The sequence below is a fragment of the Cyprinus carpio genome, chromosome B19, assembly GCF_018340385.1.
Source record: "Cyprinus carpio isolate SPL01 chromosome B19, ASM1834038v1, whole genome shotgun sequence".
Classification (NCBI taxonomy): domain Eukaryota; kingdom Metazoa; phylum Chordata; class Actinopteri; order Cypriniformes; family Cyprinidae; genus Cyprinus; species Cyprinus carpio.
The window spans coordinates 25,149,024-25,172,681 of record NC_056615.1 but is presented as its reverse complement, the minus strand read 5'-3'; the positions used below and the strand labels follow the sequence as shown (position 1 = coordinate 25,172,681).

The following is a 23,658-nucleotide window of genomic DNA, read 5'->3' as shown; positions in this document are numbered from 1 at the left end:
TCACCTGCTGCCTCAGGGAGCTGTGGACCTGGAGATAATTGGTAAGATGATTGTATGCTGATGCTGTAACCAACTAGTTTATCAACTATTACAGTTATAAATAGAATAGTAATCACAGGCCTCTGTCTCCTCTTCTTTTGGGCAGGTTCGTGGGCAGGTGCTGCTGGTTCAGTGTGAGGCGTCTGGTTTTGCTCCTCACACTCTGGATCTGAGCTGGGAGTTCAGGGGGCAGACGGGATGTCCCGCTCTCTGGGTCAGGGCAGTGTAACGGGTCACAGACAGGAGTCTGATGGCAACTTCAGTCAGAGCAGCCGTCTGAAGCTGGACTCGGTTGCGATGGAGACGTCACCTGTATAGCCAAACATGAGAGAAGAACACAACGAGCTGCTGCTGCACTCAGTGTGATCGGGGAGTTACACTGTCATAGACTGGCACATGAACGGTGGCAACAAATGTCTTTGTGAGTGAGTCAATCAAAACTTTTTTTTTTTAGATATCAGTTCATGTTCTATTTGCAACTCCAAAAGAATATTTATGTCAGTGAGAATGTATTGCATGTCTTTATTTGATGTTTTGTCATATCAGGTGTCAGTGCTCCTTCTATTGAGGACTCGATGGTAATGGTTGCTGTTGCACTTGTTATTTATGGCATAATTACGGTGGCCAAGAAAGGTCAAAACAGATTACAATTATGAAAACAAAATAACAAATTACAAACGCAATCTAAAAAACAAAATAATAATTCAGAAAACACAAAAAAAATTCAGAAAGCATTTTAACAAATCCAAAAACACAATGACTAATTCGAAAACAAAATAACAAGTCAGAAAATACAACGACAAATCTGACAAATCGGACAAACTGGAAGAGGTAGGTATAGTTTGAGACAGCGCCATTGGTTTGGGATTACTCACCAATGACTGGACGAGACATCTGTCAATCAAAGTTTACAGAAATAACCAGCCGAAAAACAGCAGAGTCGTGGTAGAAAGTTCTGAGATGGTCTTAAAGTAGCTCGGTTTAAATGTATTGTATGAATTGCGCTTACTATGGAATAAAACATACAGAATGTCTAGTTACACTTTGTGCAAATTACCTGACTTTTTGGCATTTTGGTATTAATACTTCATCAGCTCCAGTGATGCAGATGAATAAGCGTCTGCCCTTGGCTTTTTGACACGATCGACCCGGGTTCAATCCCACCTTTTGCTGAACTTTTTTCCTCCCTTTTCAAATAACGTGTTAACAATGGATTTTATTTACACTAAGTGAAAATAGCAGTATTTTTAGCAATATGATATTTACACTAAATGCAAATACCTATTTACACTATGTTAAAATAGCAGGATTTTCTGCAATGTATACTACTTGCTCTTCAGTATTGTAGTACATAATAAAACAGTATGCAATAATAACGTATTGAGTGTAAATTATAATTTTAATTCAAATTATTAAATGGATGCCACCTTATTGGTACAAAAAAGCCCTCCCTACACCTACCCTAACCCTACCCTTTACTTTATTTTCACCTTTTTGATTATTTCCTTAATTTTTATTGAAAATAAATGCCTTTACGATGTGATACGAGATTTGAAAAGGGAGAAGAAAAAAAAGTTCGGCAAAAGGTAGGATTGAACCCGGGTCGATCGCGTCGAAAAGCCAAGGGCAGACGCTTAACCAGCTGCACCACTGGAGCTGATGAAATACTAATGCCAAAATGCCAATAAAGCCCCTTTCACACTGGGATTCCGGAAAATACACGGGTAATGTGTCCCGACAATTGTTCCCGGGTCGCTAGATTTTGCCCCTTTCACACTGCCAGTGATTACCCGGAATATGTGCGTGCGTTCACACACAACCCGTAAAGGTCCCGTAAAGACACGTGATACCAGGGTGTGACGTGTAATGTACGAGTTGAAAACGCTAGGCACGTTAACTTTCACTTAAGCTGGCGAGGAACTAACTGATCTCTGCTTCGTTACAGTTTGCACATATTTGTTTCGTCGAGAACGTTGATCTGCCTTCAAAACACCCGCTAAAAGAGTCGCGCGATAATGTGCGTCATCACTACGACACACCCTTTACGGCATTAGTTCTGGCTTTTGTTCACACAGCACTCATTCCGGGACTGAACCCGGCAATGTTACTAGTGCCCCAACCCGGGATCTATCTCGGAATCAATCCCGGGACGTGTTTGCGTTCACACAGAAGGCGACCCGGCAATGTTCCAGCAATTTTTCGGGTCCAGCGTGCAGTGTGAAAGGGGCTTAAGTCAGGTAATTTGCACAAAGTGTAACTAGACATTCTGTATGTTTTATTCCATAGTAAGTGCAATTCATACAATACATTTAAACCGAGCTACTTTAAGACCATCTCAGAACTTTCTACCACAAACTCTGCTGTTTTTCGGCTGGTTATTTCTGTAAACTTTGATTGACAGATGGCTCGTCCAGTCACTGGTGAGTAATCCCAAACCAATGGCGCTGTCTCAAACTATACCCGATTTGTCTTTGTGTTTTCTGAAATGCTGTTTTGTTTCCAGATTCGTCATTGTGTTTTATGACTTATTTTGTTTTCGAATCTGTCATTGTGTTTTCGGATTTGTTAAAATGTTTTCTGAATTTTTTTTTGTGTTTTCTATATTGTTATTTTGTTTTTTAGATTTGCATTTGCGTTTGTAATTTGTTATTTTGTTTTCATAATTGTAATCTGTTTTGCCCTTCTCGGCCAACGTAGTACCCGTATCGCACAGGAATTACACTCAGCTGATAGTGAACCCTCGAACACAAACTCGTCAGCTCTGAACTTACTCAGAGGATGTAGAGTAGTTAAAATACCTTTAAGTGAGCTACATTATGCATGCTCACAACAAAAAGTGTATTTTTTCCCTATAACCACGAGAGCTAAACTGTGTTAAGTCAGCGACAATCAGAAATCTGAAGCACCTAATGGTGTTCCTCATGGTTCATCCATTGGTGCTTCAGTATGATCTGTCCTGAATACCACTACACATTAATCTACTTGAAAAATGATTTTCAGAGATCAGAATGAGTCAAATACTGTATAACAATTTATTATTAGTCAGGTAAACTTGTATTATGCCAGTTACATAATGAAACAATTTAGAAAGGATAGTGCAATTGTGAATCACATTGTAGCCGCATGGCAATTCTACACTGTAAAACATTTCATGTTGGTTAAACTTAAAAACGAAATGTCACCTGCTGCCTTAAAAATGTCAGTTAACTCAACTTAAAGATACTCTTTGTTTCAACTCAAGAAGTTACATTTTACAGTTTATTAAACTAATGGTCATTTGTGGTTTCAACTTGATGCTCTGAGTTAAAACAACTTACTATGTTACATGATCAGTTCAAGAAAACTCAAATCAGCTCATAATAAATAGACTTGCAACTGGTCTGCTCAAAAATGTAAAAATTTTATTGAAATAAATTCAAGCAATGTTGTACAAGCTTTAACAGTGGTTTGAGAATACAAATTCTTGTTAGGAAAACATGTTTTAAAAAGCCATTTAAGAACACAAGTGCTTAAACATCCATTTAATTAAACATCGAAGTTTCTCTAATATTACACAGAACTAGAAGAAAGGAAGATGAGTGGTATAAAAGAGGTACAGAAAACGTAACTGAGGGGGAAAGAAAAAGGCATGAACGGGAAAAATGAGGAGTGGAAGGTAGTGTGTAATGATACAAAATAACGCCTCATCAATTACTTTAAAGATTGTAAGTGTACTCTGTATAAACAAGTACGTGTAACTTTTTGAACATTGAATGATTTGCACAGTACATGGTCATTGACTGTGTTGAACAATACTCATGTAGTAAACTTACTAAAAGCAATAAGAACACGCGTGTGAAATTTGTCTATTTCTAATGATGCTCAAAGGTTTTTCCTTATAGTAAACACTTGACCAACATTCAACATTTGAGATTTCAGATAAAGAAAAAAGAAAACAAACAAACAAAAATTGTGATGCCAGCTGTAACATACTAAACGTTGTGGCACGCTGATGAGATGCACGCGCCAGCCCAAGCAGCGCTTCAAGCACGCTTTCAGTTGATACAATGTTTATAATGGTATATAATCTCATTCTATATTTTTGAATAGCTTTTGTAGTTTGCTGCAGTGCACATTCTGTAATTGAGTAAATGGAATTTGTAAAAGTGCTTTAATGATTGCAAAAAAGTTTTAGGGAATATATTTAATTCACATTTATGCACTTCTGTGACTGCCAAGCAATGCTATCAGTTTATTCAGTGACTCATTTATTTCCCGTAGGCCAGCTGCCACGTCCTTAACGGCAAGTGTGAGGGCATCTTGACTAGTGAGCACCTCGTCGGTCAGGACTTGTGCACCGGTGCGCCTCTGTGAAGGGGTACAACGAGTGGATTGGGAAGTACACGGCTGGACTTCAGCTTCTTCATTTCCATCTGCTGTCTGTGGATGTTCTGCAAAAGCCGGAAGTTTTGAGTTATGATGATTACTTGAATACATTCCTTAAAATAAAGATTTTGATTTAAGCAAATTACCGTGTTGTAATTGCTCCTGTATTAGGTCACTCTCACTCTCACTCCTTTCTATAATGCCGCTCAAGCTTGACTGTCCTATAATTGCAGCCATTCTTTCATCGAAGGCAGACAGATCAGGTGCCCCATGCCCTCCACCCGTATCTTTTTGTTGATATCATGATACTGATCGTCAACTTTCTCTGTCAACTCAGGCTTTATCCTGAGTTTATGGAGCATGTGCGCATGAAAGTTACTTTGATTATAATCTTTTTATTTGAAATCTGTGTTTGATTTTTAGTGAGAGAGTGCATGCATTTCACTGCCTGAGATTAAAAGATTGAAAAATATGAAGAATTTAAATACATTTAAACACAAAAGAATATACATACATTCCTCTGTTGAACTGAAATTATTCTTTGGCCTCAAATTTCATGTCAAACCACTTTTTTTTGACGTTGGCAACCGTCTGAATTTCTGGTGAAACCACATTAACGGCTTGTGTTACCGTATCACATGCTTCTTTTTTACCTGTGCCCGTTACACCGGTGGATGCACTTTTAAATAGCACATTTTTTCTAGCTTTCACCTCCCACAGCAAAACCTCACATTCATTAGCGTTATACAGTTCTTTTTCTTTGTCTTTTGTTTCAGTGGCATAATTGTCTTTCTCTGGATGAGTGCTGCTTTGCGGAAAGCCCTTATATGGAGCTGGTTTGGGCACTAACAGAAGACAGAGTTTAAGAACAAGCTCATGTGCGTACGCACGTGTTGTGAATTAGGCTGAAAGTTTTCGTGAGAAGTTCAAATGTGCGTATAAATACGAAAAACGTACGCACTTATTGGCAGTGAATCGCACTGACTCTCTCACGAGAAGTGAATCACAGTTTCAAGGCAGGTGATTGGCTGTTCATTACTGATGTCAGTTTCATGTGCACATGCTCCATAAACTCAGGATAAAGCCTGAGTTGACAGAGAAAGTGAATGATCAGCATCAAGGTATCAACAAAGCTGGATTGGATTGGTTTTGTTTTGTCAACTCAAAACGGAGTCTGTTCAGCCACCATCATGGTACAAGTCCCTGTACTGATGAAAATCTGTCTGTGATTGTGATATATTATATACAGTACATTGGTATGTAGTGACAGCATATTTGCAATGTTCAACCATATCAAAACAATACAGGCCTAAATGTATTGTGTTTGTTCTCTATTGTTTTGTGATTGTTTCCTTTTAAATTTATTTTCAATAAATACCCTTGTTAATAAATCACCGTTCTTTTGGGTTTATTTTTGATGAATCATGACCTAATACAGTTAGTGTTAATCTCAGGAAGGACTACATGTGTGGTTCACTCATTTAATTTCTCTTACCCGGGTTAGTCCTGATCTCATTCGCTGTCATGGTTTTGCCCTGGTGCTCCACCACACAGCTGAACTTGTTCTTCTTCCACTCTTCAGGTGTAACTATGATGGTGCTCGACCTCTGAAAGGTCCCGTCCTCATTGGGAAGAAGTTCACCAAGATCCACATCCTCATCATGATCTTGGTCATTCTTCATCCAGGAGATTATTACTCCACTGGGGTAAAAACCTGTAGCATGACACGTGACTGGAGACGAGGAAGACTTCTGCAGCAGAGACACATGAGGAGGAGCTGGAGAGAGAGAGAGAGAGAGAGAGAGAGAGCTTGAATTCAAGTGATCTTAAATTCACGTCTTCCTAAACAAGACCTTTATAAACCCCCAGACCACTGTCTGTAAAGACTGGTCTTCATTCAGTTCACTGTATAATATCAGATAAAGGCTGAAGTGTGCTGGAACAGCGGCTGGAAAGCTCTGGTTTCTACTAAGGCACTCTGCAGGAGGAGCTGTGTGTTCTTTCTATGTAACCTTTTTTTCAAAACTTTCGATACTACTAATAATAACTCAAAAATCTCAAACAGAGCTTCTTGTCATCCTAGCCAGTCTGATTTAGCAAACAAACCCATTTTGATAGGCTTGACAACACAGTAATGTCCTCTAGTTCAGACAGGATCCCGATAGTAAATACTACAGACTATATTGCTATGAGTCTCTGCTGATGTGGATTTGTGCTCTTTAACATCAGGAAGATCAGATTCATCTTATCTGAGTATGTTACACAGCTCTTTATCCAGGCTTTAGTCAAATCAAAACTGTGCTGCTGCTAGTCTTACTGCAGTCCAGAAAGAGACAGAAAACTTTGTCATCTAGTAAATAAATACACAAGCAATCTTTTAACTATTGTGTTTATGAAAATAACCTGGGGTTAAGTGCCCCTCGAGGGTACAGTAATGATAGTTCATGGCTTGCAGTGCTCTGATCAGCAAACTCAAAGCAACCAGTTGATGTGGTTTCAACAAACCCATTAATTTAAGAAAATATTTAGTAATAAGAGCCTAACAGTTATAACTGGACACTGAGCTTTAGCCACTAAAACACATCAGACCTGCATCAGTTTATACTTTTATATCCAGTTCATCAATTTAACAGGTTTAGATGAACATGCTCCTCCTGAACCTGTTCAGCAATCCATTTAAAAATAGTATTCATTATTAATTTCTATAAACAATACACATGATCTGCAATGCTTTAATCAAAACAATCTCTGAAAGAAAGAACACGACAGCATTTTGAAACAAGTCACAAAACTATTTTTACAATGATTTCTGGTGAACACGACTGTTTAAACTATAGGACCCTATTTTAATGTTGTAAGCGCATGGTCTGAAGTGCACAGCGCAGGTGCACTCGGGGCGTGTCCGAATCCACTTTGGCTAGTTTAAAGACGGGAAAACAGTCTAAAAATGGTCTAAACAGGTTGTCCCTATTCTCTCCAGAGAAGAAACAGAGCTGCTCATGCGCAAGCAAATAGGTAACCTAATTCTGATACATGCCATGACTATCCATTATGACATGTAGGCATTTTTATATTTATGTAACCTACACAATAATATAATTTTACATTGTAATCCTTTAATTTTTAATATTTGGCATGTTTGTGTGCTGCTGTGTGTTTAACCCTTTAAGTGCCACCCCGCATTTTTGAATATAGATGTGAAAGTGCACTATTCAAACTTAAATTGTTATAATTCATGGACCCTTTGGAATACAGACCTAAGGTTGGACTCTTTTTAAAGAAGACAATCTGCAGATTATTGCAGAAGTGGAATCATATATTAAAGTATCAAAAAGTTAAAGAAGTTTAAATTTACTGTTAAGAAAATGCACTGTACCATTTTTATTTTATTTTACATAAAATAAATATTTTTCTAAATATTTTAGAATCCAGAATTGCTATAAAATGAAAGCCTTATGTCTAAACAAGCTATGTTCCAAATTTGAAGTTGATATAAAAAAATTGAGGTTCCTGAGAGATTTTATTTAGGGTGTTATACCATAAACAGCCACCGGGTGCCATCACAAACTCCTCTGAATTTTTTTATGCATTTTTCTGTCACAAATGTCTAAATATCTCTGTCAATATTCCATCTATCACAAAATAACCAAATATGGAATCTTAAAACTCAGACCTTTGCGATGATATGTATTTTGTCAAGATTTTAAAAAGTTTTGATTCTAAAAGACCATAATATATTTTGTAATATGACACCTGACTCCACCCACTAAGGGGAAGGAGACTGCCAAAAGATATTAAAGTACGATTTCCATGGTAACACAATGTCCGATTTCAAAATGGTTTTCACAGGATGAATTTTGAGGTTTTATGTTTTCAAATGATATGTAAGAAAAAAGACAATGAAAAAAAAGAGCGCCAACGGGCCCACCGGTGGGCTGGTGGCACTTAAGAGGTTAATAAGCAACGTGTACGCGCATTGTGGACCCGCCAATACTAACGCGCTCTATAAATAACAAAGAAAAAACACAGCGCAAGACTTTAGACCAGGTTTGAGTTGGTCTATGGTGCAGTCTATTTTCAGATCTTCAAAATAGCAACACGCCAACAATGCGCCTGAACACAGCTCCTTATCAGACCAGCACGCCCCCGAGCGCACAAATGGGTGCAAATGCATTTGCTATTTAAATAACGTGGTGCATGACGGGAAAATGAGAACTGCGTCGGGCTGAAACTAGCAAAAACACTTGCGCCGCAGTGCGCCGGGTGTATGATAAGGCCCATAGTGTAAACATGCATTGCTATATTTTCATATTTTCACTGCTGGATAAGATCTGATGTACCTGTTTTCTTCAGGCTGCTCTTTCCATACTGCAGATACTTCTTCAACCACTCGATGCACACAGTGTTGAAGTAATGTTTTCTACCCTCAAGAAGAGCTCTGTTATTGTTCCACTTCTGTACGGTGGGGATTCCTTGCATCACTGGAGTAATCCATCTCATCTCCTTCAGATCCAGATACAGAAAGTCCTCTCCATCATAACCTTCCTGACGAAACCCATTTGTTTCTCCAGTCTGATCATCAAACTCACAGCCGTACATCACCTGGACTGTGTGCACACCTGAAGAACAGAGATAATGAATACAGTCAGAATAAAACCATCAGTCAGTCAGAAACATGTTTAACTCAGAATCAAACAAATCTGACTGTGAACATATTTGTGTTTTTTGGCCTCCATTCTATATTTAAAAAATAATGTATTAATATTTGAGTTGTGAGTTTACTGACTAAATTTCTTATGATAAGAGAACAAGAAGAGGTGCTGAGAAAGAAAACAAAGACAATAAACAGACATGATTTCTATTGTGACATCTACACCACTTACACACAAATCAAACTGTACTGTACAGTGTTATTGATCAGTCTGACTTAATCACTCACTCACTTAATGTGTCTGAACAGATGATGACTTATCATTTAATTGTAAAACAATTTTGTGACTAAACCACTGAACCACAATAGATATAAATCAGTGAACCAAACAGGAGAGCAAGACAACACACAGACAGTCAATATCACACCATCAGTGACATTACTGAGTGTTCATTTGATCACAAACAATCACTGCTCATTACTAAAGAAAACAATTTTACAGTAAAGTGGTTTTAAAAGCTCAAAGTTTGAACTGTAAATTTGTTTTATTTTCAGTAAAAATCAATGTAATATATTTCTGTTCAATAATATTTTGTATTTAGAGAAAATTTCATAGTACTAATTAATATATAAGCTATAATTATGATAAATTTTTCCCATCTAAAATAATGAAAAACATTTATATTTCATCTCATCTAAAGCATCTCTGTTCACACATTTCACTTCTTCTCCTCTGTTACTGAAGTAGAACCAGTTCATTTCTTAAAAAATAAGAACTAGATTACAAAGATTTTCAAGACAAACTTTGTTGCTTGAGAAAACGGTTTTTAATAGCTTGAAGTTTGAACACCTGAAATTTAACTTTTTTTATTTTCTGTAAAATGAATGTTATATATTTTTGTTTGATAATATTTTTTTTTCTTTTTTAATATGTATTTTGAGAAAATTTCTTGGTACTTATTAATAATAAAGAAATAATGGTGATAAATTTTTTCCCATCGAAAATATTTTTTTTTTCCCTAATATTTTTATCTCATCTAAAGCATCTCTTCTCACACATTTTTATTTTCAGTAAACTCAATGTAATATATTTTTGTTCAATAATATTTTTTCTTTTGTATTTTGAGAGAATTTCATAGTACTAATTAATATTTATGCATTAATTATGATACATTTTTTACCATTGGAAATAATTATTTTCTAATATTTTTGTCTCATCTAAAGCATCTCTGCTCACACATTGAACTGTTTCTCCTCTGTTTCTGAAACAGAACCAGTTCATTTCATACAAAGAAAGAAATATTAATCAAATGATTTATGATGTTTGGTTCAGTTGATTAATCTTTCATTGATGCTGACAGACAATGAACTGAAATACTCTGAAAGTGTTTCCTAACCACTGAATCTACAGCAACACAGCAAAAGAAATTATGTTTTAACTGAGATGTGAGTTTATCATCTCAATTTATTATGATGAGAGAAACCTTACTGTGTAATAATACAAAGACAATAAACAGACATGATTTCTATTGCGATGTCATCTGGATGAACGATCCAGTGAACAATCAGTGTGATCTGAATCACGAATCAACGACTCTTTTGAATCAGTTTGAGTGAATCACTCACTGAATGAATCGATCAGGGGTGCGTTTCCCAAAAGCATCGTTAGCCAACTATGGTCGCAAGTTCCATCTTTAAAATAGTTCAAACGAACATTCGCAAACTGCATCGCAAACTAGTGTCGTTAAAACGACAGCTCTTCACCTGTGGTTAGAGGCATAGATCGTTGTTAGTTTGCTGTGTCGACGTCATTGATTGCGCCGCACCTGCAGGGCTGTGTTCTATTCAGAGTTATCGACCCTATGCCCTATTCCTTGCGAAGATTTCACCATCCACTATGAGTGATTTGGAAGACTTAAAGTTGTGGTTTAAGTTTATTACCTAATTCGCCTTTAAATATATTTTTTATTATTAATACAAATTCAGTTTGAAACTATATAGCAGCGTGGCCCTCGCAATTATTCTGCCTTCGAAGTGGCCTCTGAAAGCATTGATCATGCTGATTGGTACGCAGCCTTCGTTTCGTTTTGTTAAGTGAGTTATCTTTGTTAAAACATTCCTAAAGACATATTTCTCAATATAACAATATTAGTAAAACAGTATGTTAGAGGTTTTCACTTATATTAAATGTAAACAATCAAATCACAGTATTTTTATAGAAAATGAATGTACCCAAATAAAGTAACAAAAATGTATAAATAAATGAGTGATTTTGTTGTTTTTACAGAATTAGAATATAAAATACTCTCTGTATGTGTATGTGTGTGTGTGTGTGTGTGTGTGTGTGTGTGTGTGTGTGAATGTATGTATAGACACACACACACAGTAGGCTATATACACTGTTTGCAAAAGTATTTTTAATGCTTTTAAGTGTTCATTTATGTCTGTCAGGTGGTGTCAGGAGGTATGGGCGAGGAGAATATCCACTGTCTCCCATCAGCCAGCCATCACCAAAGCCACTCTCTTCAGCCACCTGGAAAACTGCAGAATTGGGCCACACAAAAGAGTCATGTGTGCTTCCAGGTCATTTTGCCACAATGTCACTGAACATCCCCTGGTGATCACTGTTTGAACATCAATGGCTGGATAGCCCTTCCTGGAAATGTAACTGCGGCTCATTTACCACAGGGCTTGGCAATAAAGCTCTTTCTGATTCTGATAAAGGGGTAAAATGTGTCCCTATGCAGGCATTTATATACAATGCCTGACTTCTGCGTCACCTTCTGTGTCAGAGGACATTGTTCAGCACATGAGGAGGCATCAGACGGAGGTGAATCAGAGGAAGAGAGCAATAGACGAGGACCCTTTGGTGATTTTGAAGGCCTAGACTGGAGAAGGCCTGATGTTGAAGGGCCAGACTGGAGAGGGCCTTATGTTAGAGGCCCAGGGTGGAGGTGGCCTGGTGTTGAAAGCCTGAACTTTAAAAGGCAAAGGCCTGGTTGATGCATCTATACCTGATCCTTCCAATGCTTCAGGCCCCAGAATGGCCAAAACTTTTTCTTCCTCTGTAGTGAGAGGAGGAACTGAAGTGATCCCCCATCAGTCTTGTTTGCTTCCCTCTTACGTGCCGCAGCCCTCCGTTTTGTCACACTTGCGAAGTCCCTCCATTTATTCCTGACTTATTCTGGGCTTCGTTCATACCCATAGCCAGCAGCATTTATTTTTATTAATTAATAATTATTTATTTTTGCCCAGATTCTATTTTTGCCAACATTTGTAATGCTGTTTTTCAGCTTTGAAAATAGCTGGACTTTATTATTTTCCACCTCCTCCAAAAGAACTGCAATGTCATGCTTTGAAAATTGGGATTTTCGTCTCATTTTCATTAATACATGGCTGAATGGCAAGGAGACTTAAATAGGAAAAATTATTGAGCAAAATAAGCAACAGGTGTCCACAATAGTTAATCACAGTTTTTTAAAAATCCATATTTTTTTCAACTGTGCTTACTTATCAATATTAATATTTATATAAAAATTGTGAAATTATAGACATTGGGATCAGAAAAGAGCACATTTTTAACTCCGTGTGTGTATATGTAATTTATTGCGGAACAAATGAATGATGCGTTATTACTCCACTCCTACGTAACATCATTTCAAAAGGGTAGGCTTTTGAATTTGAGTCAAAGAAAAGAGAAAATAAAACCAAATTATGTAGGTGGCGATATGTGCTCATGGCACGAGTCAGCCATTAGATTGAAGAAGAAGAATAACTACAGCTCAAACCAACGTGGTTTAAACGATGGATCTGCGACACAGGTACCATGGTTTCGGGAAACAGTCGTGACTAGCTAGTTAGTCTCCACAACAATGCATCGTACTTTGGTGGTTAATCAGCGAGTTACGTCGTTGTACGGGAAATGCACCCCAGAGCCGCTGTCGACTGATTCGCTGCAGCGGATGTCATGTGATTTTCAACACGTCCAATCAAACTGAAGCATGAACTGTTTCTGTGTTGTGTGTATTTTAGGTTTGTGTGACTCAAATCAGTATAAAGTTACTGAATTCTTGTCAAAAACACACATTAGGAAGAACGTCCCCTTCAGTAAAGAATCATGGTTATGTTATAGTGTGTCTAGGATGTGTGACAATATGTGTGTGTTCTGCTGTTTTCCCACCTTTTGCCAAAACTGAAACATACAATGTTTGAGTCATAAATATGACTACCTGTTGTCTGGTTGAAGCGTTCCTTTGCGACCTGGATGTTGTTTTTGTAGGCCTGATGCTGGCCAATACCAATCTGAGTCTGTCTGTCCCAGTAATCTGCTCCCTCACTCTGTCTCATCCACTCTGTCTTCGGCACAGCTTTCTTTATGTTACTGTCAAAATACATAAACTGCTGATCATCAACCAGACCAACAATAGTGAACTCTGGGAAGTCACTGATTCCAGACACAGCAGAAAAGAAGTATCTCAGAGAGTGTGTTCCTGTGGATAGAGACACAAACAGAGAGAAGTTCAGTCATCATCTCCACATAAAGCCTGTTCAAAATTCACACTTTAAGAGTAACATCAACAATGAAATTCACAATTAGGCTATATTAAAATAACTTATGCCATAACAGGTGAAAACAGTTACCTATATTACAATATTTAAATTGACTAACAAAAAAATAAAAATGAAACCCTGATATACAAAAGGACTGTAGCTTTAATTGTTTATTAATTATGTTCATATTCCAGATTTTCCTAAGTTGCCTTAATTTACATTTCTGAGTTATTGTACTAAAAATATAGCAAGATGTGCTGTACTTTTTATTAAAACAATATTTACTCAGAACCAGTTTTATTGATCAAGTTTGCTAAAAAACAGAAGTCATTTTGATTCCAGTTACCTTCAAAATATAACACAAGAAGAAGATAAAAAGACTTCTATCTAGACACAGAAAACTATGGATGTGTTAGATATAGAAATGAGATTTCAAAGACAAATGTAAGAAGAACAAATCTGTAATTGAATATATTACTTGAAATCTGTCCAACAACAGAACAAAGAAAGTAAAATTATACAATAACGATTTGTATTTGATTAATCTATTTAACAGGAATGTATTATTTGTATTATTCTTTATTACTGCAACGGATTCAGTCATGTGAAAGGAATTAAATGTAAGTTTCTGGTATTTTAAGATGCCAGATTAGTGTGAAATATGGAGTAAAAAATGGTGCTTATTAGGGATATCAATATTCGATCAATTAATCGATTAATCGTTAACCTTAATGCTGCAAAACGCGTCTATTGCAGCGGCGCGCAGTCACTGGCAAGACAAGGATGTGCAAAAGCCACTCAAAAAAAATAAAAAATAATAATAATACAAATAAACTGCTTTCTCACCCTAATTAAAGGAGTTTTAGTCTGAATAAAATGCTAGTAGCAGGATTATAAAATGAATATATGTAATTATTATGATCATTTGATAAAATGAAGAGAGCGCGCCGTATGTTTGAGATCATTCAGCCCGAACTCGTATGTATTTTACGAGTTGCACAATTCGTATGAATTTGTACGAATGACCTACACCTAACCCCGCCCCTAAACCTAACCGACACTGGGGTTTACGAGTGAGGTCGTACAAATACCATATCTCCACATAAAATACAACAACGAGCACCACAAAATCCCGCACGGGGGGCTGAACGCGCCTCTTTAAATGGTTTCGTGGTGCTCGTTGTTGTATTTTAAAACACAATTACAATGTTTTCAACTGACATTATGGTATTTAAAATAAAAATTATCCCAAACGTAGCTAACTGTGGCGCGTGTGGCTATGCTGCGCAGTCAGAGAACCGCTGCTGCAACAACTGTTGTTCACATTAAACATTTTTTAATGTGTACTGTTTGAGTAAATGAATTACTCCGGGATATTGGTTTATTTGAACTCAGAGGGAGTGTCAGCCATGTTAAAAAAGTTAACAGCTTAAGTCATTTGTGGATTAATGCTTATTGTTGACGCGAACCGTTTCAAACGATTCAGTTCGATTTGGTGAACTGGTTCAAGAAGATCCGGTTACACTGAGTGATTCGTTCGCTAACCGGATATCACTAAACTGCAGTGTTGTGAACGCGCTCATAACAGACCCGGGAGAGAAGTCAATGCTGAATAAAGTCGTAGTTTTTTATATTTTTGGACCAAAATGTATTTTCGATGCTTCAAAAAATTCTAACGGAACCTCTGATGTCACATTGACTACTTTGAAGATGTTTTTATTACCTTTCTGGACGTGGACAGTATACCGTACATACATTCTCAATGGAGGGACAGAAAGCTCTCGGACTAAATCTAAAATATCTTATACTGTGTTCCGAAGATGAACGGAGGTCTCACGGGTTTGGAACGACATGAGGGTGACTCATAAATGACATAATTTTCATTTTTGGGTGAACTATCCCTTTAACAGCAGAGTGGAGCGGTATACTACGGATTATTTAAACTGACCAGGATAACCTTTTATGTTTGAATATGTTATATGTTTATATGAAAGATTTCATGCAAGCCATAAATTAAGAATTCGTTCGATTTATTCATTTGTTCCCTCGTTTTAATTAAACCATGTGTATTTTTTCCAATTATGTACATGCTGTAGCCTGTTGTATTTAATAATTAAGATAATAGCCTAATATTTTTTTTTTCTATTTGACTCCTTATGCATGCATAACTCGTGCAATGCAATAACGACCCGATTTGCAGCTGTCGCATTTTCGTAATGTCAATATAGCATTTTATTTTAAAAATGGAGCGCTTCCTTGTGCTTAGAAAGGCTTGCACCCGAATAAAGATTTGTCTAGTCAACTAGTCGCAAGTTATATTAAATGTATTAATATAATAATATATTAACTTTGGCATGCGTTTTAAGTTGATAGCCTATTCCGCGCTCCCGCTCGCGCATAAAGCAATCAAAGCATCGGCTAAGTGATTATGAATGTGTCGGGGGAAAAGAAGACATTTTAAATATTTATTAATAAACTGCTTTCTGAGTCAGTGTCGGGTGCAAAGATGAAGTTGCTGAATGCCGCGCTGACTCGCCATCTCCACATAGACGTGCCTTTAGGCTAAAAAATGCACCTTTTCACGGACTACAAAATTAAAGAATATTACAAATATTATTTATTTTTAATTATTTAAATATTATATATTGTAAAATATTTGTTTTATTATTGATATAAAAAAATAATAACCTGTTTTGTTTAGGCTATATTTAATTGCAGGACTTTTTCTGCCTATGTGACTAAATTTTGTGAGCGGTGCACTGGCGCGACCCCCGCGTTGTTCAACCATAGACTCAGTATAAAAACAGGTGTTCAACGCATAAAAGCTGCCATTTCTGTTGCATATGTCAAAAATAAAACGGCAGACCGTAAACAGACCGTAATATTAAGATCAGTCGTACGATCATTTTTACGAACTCAGCCCACACTGTTAGACTTTGCCGTAATTTTACAGTAACTTACCGCAAAAAAGCCCAGTAAAATACCATTTATATTATTTACGGTAAACTACTGTAATATGCACTGCATTGTGGGTATTTTGTATGAATTTTTACAGTAACTTACTGTATATGGTAATTTACAGTACTTTACTGTTTACGCAAAAGCAGTAGTGCTACTGTAAATAAAGAAGACAGATTTCTATACGTTGTAATCATTGCCTTTGTCATTGTGCCCACAACTTGTATTACTCATAGGGCTATATGCATATTGTATTAATGTTTTAGGCCTATTAAAATGTCATATGATAATGTTTTATAGTTTTTTGCGTCTTGTTCTGCAGATGAAAATCATAAAATCATTCTCATTTCACACACTGGATGTTAATTTTAATAGTAGCATTTTCTCCAATAAAAAACAACAACAATACTACTACTACTACTACTACTAATAATAATAATAATAATAATAATAATAATAATAATAATAATAAATGGAGCAGAAACAATAGGGTCCTCTCACCATCGGTGCTCGTGCCCTAATAATAATAGTAATCGACAATTGGTTCCCATACAGGCAAATTAGGCAATTTTTTGTTTTATTTTTATGCCAGGTAAAAGAGCACAGGTGTGGTGATATTTAAATAATAATAATAATAATAATAATAATAATAATAATAATAACTTTGCTTAGACCTCACAAATTTTAAATTGTTGCTCACGTGCAAAGCCCGCGCAACAACCTGGCAGAATGTAAACTGATGTTTGTGTGACGTGTCGAGTGCGCGCAAAACTGACGTCTCTCAGAGTGGATCGTTATACCTTAGACGCCAGCTGCGAGTTTTTCTGAGGTAAGTACTTTTTACTTGACAAATTTATTTTATAAGTTACTTTTATAACGTAAACCATTACCAATATCAATTACATATAGCTAAATTTATGAAGAAAGTAAATAATGCAATCTAATAGGCTATTATTAACAGGGCAGTCTGAAGGAACTTTTAGTTTTCCTCAAAAACTGCCGCTTTCATATCCCATTATGTCATACAGTTGACTGACTGCCTTTTCCAGATGGACCCAGTGTAGTATTTACACAAACAATGGTTTTCCGTATTTTTTACGACCAGTTATGGTATATTTTACTCGTCATTTAAATGAATGCCGTTAAATGTGTGTGACGTTAGACTATTTAAAGTAACGTTGGCGCGAATTCTCAAACGCTCTCTCTCGCAGTCTCTCTCCCCCAGTCCACCGCAAGCAAGAGCACACTCAATTGATACTGAAATAATGTATTGGCGCAACAGATTTGGCAAACGCTCCAGTGTATATTAGTGCTTATTTGTGTTCACTCTCTGGAGAATGGCAAATTAATCTTACAACGCGTTTTGCAGCGGTGAGCATCAATGTAGCCATTCACAGACATAACGTTAGTTGTCTGGTCTCTTGAACGCAATGACCTATCAAAGGTGTTCAAGTTAGTCAGAATCTACTCACTGCTCATAACGCCATTTTAATTCAGTGCCGAATTATGCAGGCTCGCGAATTCTCTCATCAACAAAGTCTAGACACGATGTAAGAGGTTTATTGGACCGACAGCCAATTGAATGCTGCAAACTGTCTGGTTCACCGTGCGATTCACTCTGCACGTGACAGAAATATGACATGTTAAAATAGTAACGCTTTTAAGGCAATGTAAAGGCAGACCAATAGATTAATTGAAAAATATTCATTGCAAAATATTTTAGATATTCTATGCTAATTATTGGTAAAACTGATTTTCTTCTCCCTTTTTTCAGTGTTGATTGTCATCTGATTGTGTAAGTGATCCCAGATCTGTGATTTAATATGTTCATATATTCATTAGCCAAAAATCATTGACGAAAAATAAAGTTTCTTCTTTTTCTCTTTTCCCTGTGTCAACAGGAGCTAACTACAGCCCAAAGGCTCTTTTAAGAGCCACAAGCACTGAGGATCTTTGGCTTTGTAAGTATATGTTTTGACTATCAGATGCATTACGTGATTAACATATTGTAATGCATAACTTGCAGGGCTTTACACTTACATTTCTTTTTAGGAGCACTTAGGTAATTTTTTTATTTATTTAACCTTAATAAAAATTAAATAAAAAATAAAGTAAAATTTTTTTGTTATCAAAAACAATAACTATTCCATTAATTTATTACCTAAATAAAATGTTACGCACTACTTTATCTCTGTGTATGATTTAAAGTGGGCAGAATGCTGGATCTAACGTAACTGTTGAAAGTAACCGTCAATTTGTCCCTTCCGGTCAAATATTGCAAACTTTCTGAAAACAGCAACAACAGTTTTAAGTTGTCAGTGCTTGCAAATGACCATGGTATAAGCGGGATTATCCATGGCTAGCTGTGCATTAAATGATTTAGGGTCATTTCGTTTTGGGTGGTTCTTTGCCTCCATGTCATTAAAATCGATAAATGCACAGGGCCGCTTTTAAAGATGACTACTGTATGTGTTAATATGAACATTTAAGACCTGTGTTTGTTTTTAGATTCTTTGTCAGGATCAATCCTGAAGAGGGCACAAAGTGCACTGCAAAATTCGGTACAAGCCGTAAGACAGGTGGAACTGTACAAAGAAAAGTTGCAACCATCAACTCCCGGGTAGCAACATTCCTGCAGAGGCTTACGGAATTTGAATGGAAGACTGCATATTAGGTAAGTTTCTAATGCAGGGCTGGACTGGGACAAAAATTTGGCCCAGACAGGCCACCACAATCAGTCAAGCACCAAACACCAGTACACAATCTTTGCAGTTCCATTAAATATGTTGTTCCAAACCTGAATGAATTTATTTATTCTGTTGAACATAAAAGATTATATATTTTGAACAATGTTGGTAACCAAATAGTCCTTTGAATTCTATGGTATGAAAAAATTAAATACTATGGAAGTCAATGGGGACCTGTGCATGTCTTAGAGACAAAACATGTAAGGATTTATATCACATGTGCGGTGCTACCAAATCTGGTGCTGGTGCTACAATCTGTAGAACTTGCTGTGAGATTGTGTTACTCCAAGGATGTAATTGTTTTGTTTTGTTTTGTTTTGTTTTCTTTATTTATTTATTTTTTCCCCTTTCTCCCTGTTTCTCTCTCTACTTCCCATATGCAGAAAGGAATTGATGCCACCTGACACCAGTGATCTGCTGTGATTGGTGGAGTGGAAGTTTGGAACTGTTTTGAAGTGCATTTTTTTTTATTGTGATTTTTATTTTATATTATTTGTTTTGTAACTTAGTTTTGTTTTAATATTAGATGATTTGTTTAAAATAAAATATTTTGTTTGACAAAAAAGCACAATAAACAATATGTTGATGTACATGGACTCAAGTCACTTTTTTTTGGAATTTGTTAAATTAAATAACATTAATGTAAAATATAAATATTAAAATATTGTAAAATACATTACAATAAAATGACTAATATACTGTAAGATGAAATTGCAGTAAGGGAATCATACTGTAAAATTTAAATCACGGTAAGGGCATCTTACTGTAAAATGAAATTGCGGTAAGGGCATCTTACTGTAAAATTAAATTGCGGTAAGAGCATCTTACTGTAAAATTAAATTGCGGTAAGGGCATCTTACTGTAAAACACATTTACAGGTAAGCTACTGTAAAGGGGAACTTACAGTAACTTACTGGCAATGGTGCTGCCAGTAAGTTACCGCAAAAATACGATAAAAAGTTTAACAGTGCAGGGCTGCGTTTCCCAAAAGCTTGGTAAGCCTAAGAAGTTCGTAAAAACGATCGTACGACTGATCTTAATATTACGGTCTGTTTCCCAAAAGCATCGTAAGTTAAGTAGCACTTGAAAATCATCGTAGATCTATGAGTGCTCTGGAGTAATAATAAAGCCCTAAGTGCATCGTAAGAAGACCTTTAACTTGATTCAAGTGCACTGTGATTATAATAGAAGTATTTGATTGTGCTTTATTGTACACTTTATGACTCGTTTTCTTTCTTTTTTTTATTCATTTATAAATGAAATAATTAAAAGGGGCAGAAAAAAATAATAGAAATACACATCTAAATTTAATGACAAAAAACGAATAAAAGAAGTAATGTAAGAAATGCTTTAAAGACTGAGGGGAAAAAATATGTCAATGACTTGCTGAAGTGCACGAAAACCAGCTATGTATTACACCCGGAAATAACGTCTCTCTCTCTCTCTATACTGTATATAAAGTACATTATATATTATTATGTAAAGTATAATATTATATTCTACAATATAATATAATATTGCATTGTATTATAGTTATTATATCCAAGTTGTCTGTCTGGAACGCAGCATTAGGTTAACTTCAATAAACGATCGTGTACTACAATTACAAATCATTCTATAAGGTGACATTTCAGCACTTGACAAACGGATAGCGACTCCTGAGTAGCACTTAAAGTACGGCTACGTGCGATTGCTTTACGTGCTTTGTTGGGAAACGCACGTGAAACAATAACGAACGATCATAAAATTACTCTAGAAAACGCTCTTAAACGCTAAGATCAATCGTTATCGGGAAACCCGGCCCCGGTCGGTGACTTTGTATGAATGGCGGTGAGAAATTGAGATCACTAGTGCTGTAATTATATAAAAGAGTGTAGACTAGTGCCGCGCTACATGTCTGCTGTTACTGTTTTTGGTGTCGATTCACTGATAGTGCTGCTCTTGGTTTGAGCCGCTTTCATTTGCATTTGGGAACGCAACATTCGTCATTAGAAACGTTTATAAATCTGTTGGTGTTTACAAAGAAGTTTCAGTGTCACGTAATCCTTCGGAAAGCATGCTAATATGCTGATTTGCTGCTTAAGAAACATTTCTCAGTTTTGCCGCTTAATATTTTTGTGAAAACAATGATACCACTCAAACATTTGTATAAGATTTAAAAAAGAGAGAGAAATTAATCATTTTATTCATCATGCATGAAAGTGAAAAAAGTGAATGAAGACATTTAAAATGATTTCTATTTAACAAATCGAACGAATTTAATTAATATATTTGATAAATGAAAATAAATGCTGTTCATTAAACTTTATATTTATCAAAATATCTTGAAAAATAAAGTGCATCATCATTTCCACACAAAATATGAAGCAGCAAAATTGTTTTCAACATTGATAATAATCAGAAATGTTTCTTGAGTCAAATAAATTGTAATGATTTCTAAAAGATCATGTGACACTGAAAACTGAAGTTGTGATGAAGAAAATTCTGCTTTGCATCACAGCAATAACATCACATTTTATAATGTATTAAAATTGAAAACTTTTTTGTATTTGTAATATTTCACAATATTTATGTTTTTTTTTTCTTTTTTTGATCAAATAAATTCAGCCTTGACGAGCACGTTTCCAAACTTTTGGCAGGTACTTTAATAATAATAATAATAATTCTATATGCTGTACTTTACTATAATATATTATAGTACTTTATTATAATATATTATTATATTGTTGTCATGATTATTAAATGCTGCTTTTTATTTTTTACAGGGCAGTATGTATTTTTACAATATAAGATATATCTTTTAATTTGAGCTAAGATATATTTTATAATAACGAGTGCTGGGGGCGTGGCTTGGGGCGTGGTCAGATTTTCCTTTTTTTTTGTCTCTAGCTGATCACATGCCTGGTATTATTACAATGTTATGTGTCTAAAACGATAAGTATGTCGTGAAAGTATATTGCCACATGGAAATGTTGGGCATAGCTAACGTTAAGGTAACTTTAGGTTAACCTGAACTTGACCATGTAAACGATCATGCTTATATATATATATATATATATATATATATATATATATATATATATATATATATATATATATATATATATATAAATGTGATTAAAATAACGTTTCCCTCAAATAAGCAAGGAGTAAGCACCACAGTCCGCCTCGCGGTTTGTTTACATCTAGCTACCACAATTCCTTGCGCTCAGGCAGTTTGAGTTGTGGTTTGAAGGCGTGATTTACGGCTCAAAAACCTTCCTGGAACGCAGCATTAAAATAATCACTCACCAGCAGAGGCAAGATGAGCTCCAAGGAGCAAAAGCAGTACATGCCGCATCCTTCCTTTTGCATGAGAAACAATTCCTTTCAGAAAATCCTTCTGGAGACTTTACTTAAAATAAATGATTTAGAAACTTCGGATGTCGATGTTGAACTGGTGAAATGTTTCTGCACAAACGCCTGAAGTTCTAGCCAATAGCTTTTCTTGACAAGTCTGACGTCACGAGGTACTATGAGTTATTTTCTTCACTGGGTTGATCATGAAAGTAAAGACAAAATATTAAATAAATGAATATGAAATCATGTGAGACATAATGCCTGTGCAAGAAAATTTAGTTTTTGTTTTCAGCTTGCTCTGATGGAATTCACTGAAATGCTTGTCTACAAACATACTGCAAATCAAAAATCAACTTTATGTGATTTACTGTATGGTTATATTAATAATAAAAAATAATGTAAATCATACACTGTAGTTGTTGACTAATGTTTGTAATTTCTGAGGATGTCTCTGAGGAAGTTAACTGTAATATAAATCAAATGAATAATCTTGCTGTAGTATGTAGAGCATATGGGACGAGTTTAAACACTGGTCAGAAACACCATCAGTTTAAGAAATGAAGTACAGATTAAATCACTATCATACATGATCACCAGCCTCTTGAAGTGACGACAAAAGCTGTACGTCTCTGTACAGAAACATAAAGGATTTATAGGACAAAATACACATTTGTGTTCTAAAAATTAACATATCACTTAAATAAATTGCAATAAATGACAAGACTGGTGTAATATATAAGTAAGAAGATTCTCATGCTTAAACTGAAACATTTACTCAAAATCTCAAACAAAATCTTAATGCTGATCAGATGAGGAGGACATGAACTTCCCCCTTTAGTACATGACACACAAACTGAGATGATGTATGTGACATAATAGTGAAGTGACCAACACTTCACACACTGTGTTGTTTGCTTGACAAATACTTATCCCATGGTTTATCTATTTGTTAAATAATTTTTCCCAACTGTTTTGCTGCTTTAGAATACTTTTTCTTTTCTTTTCAAC

At 35.8% G+C, this 23,658-nt stretch overlaps 1 protein-coding gene, 1 long non-coding RNA gene and 1 pseudogene across 2 annotated transcripts; 2 read left to right on the top strand and 1 right to left on the bottom strand.

Annotated features, from left to right (window-relative positions):
- LOC109069049 overlaps positions 1 to 23,658 on the top strand; it is a 29,664-nt pseudogene that overhangs the window by 1,232 nt on the left and 4,774 nt on the right.
- Positions 3,421 to 22,790, bottom strand: LOC109062694 (H-2 class I histocompatibility antigen, Q9 alpha chain-like). Its single transcript, XM_042746038.1, has 5 exons — positions 22,603 to 22,790; positions 13,285 to 13,545; positions 8,745 to 9,023; positions 5,900 to 6,181; positions 3,421 to 4,469 (listed from the first exon to the last, which is right to left on the bottom strand). The coding sequence occupies exons 1-5, from the start codon at positions 22,649 to 22,651 to the stop codon at positions 4,234 to 4,236; spliced, it is 1,107 nt and encodes a 368-aa protein (XP_042601972.1). The 5' UTR covers positions 22,652 to 22,790; the 3' UTR covers positions 3,421 to 4,233.
- On the top strand, positions 16,942 to 19,766 carry LOC109083200. Its single transcript, XR_006157406.1, has 5 exons — positions 16,942 to 17,393; positions 18,339 to 18,359; positions 18,466 to 18,525; positions 19,073 to 19,238; positions 19,695 to 19,766. It is a non-coding gene; the product is annotated as an uncharacterized LOC109083200 (long non-coding RNA).

Coding starts and splice junctions, on each gene's coding strand:
- LOC109062694 (XM_042746038.1), bottom strand. CDS start 22,651: ATGCGGCATGTACTGCTTTTGCTCCTTGGAGCTCATCTTGCCTCTGCT. Junction 9,024..13,284: donor ACGCTTCAACCAGACAACAG/GTAGTCATATTT, acceptor TCTGTTCTTCAG/GTGTGCACACAGTCCAGGTG. Junction 6,182..8,744: donor GAGCAGCCTGAAGAAAACAG/GTACATCAGATC, acceptor CTCTCTCTCCAG/CTCCTCCTCATGTGTCTCTG.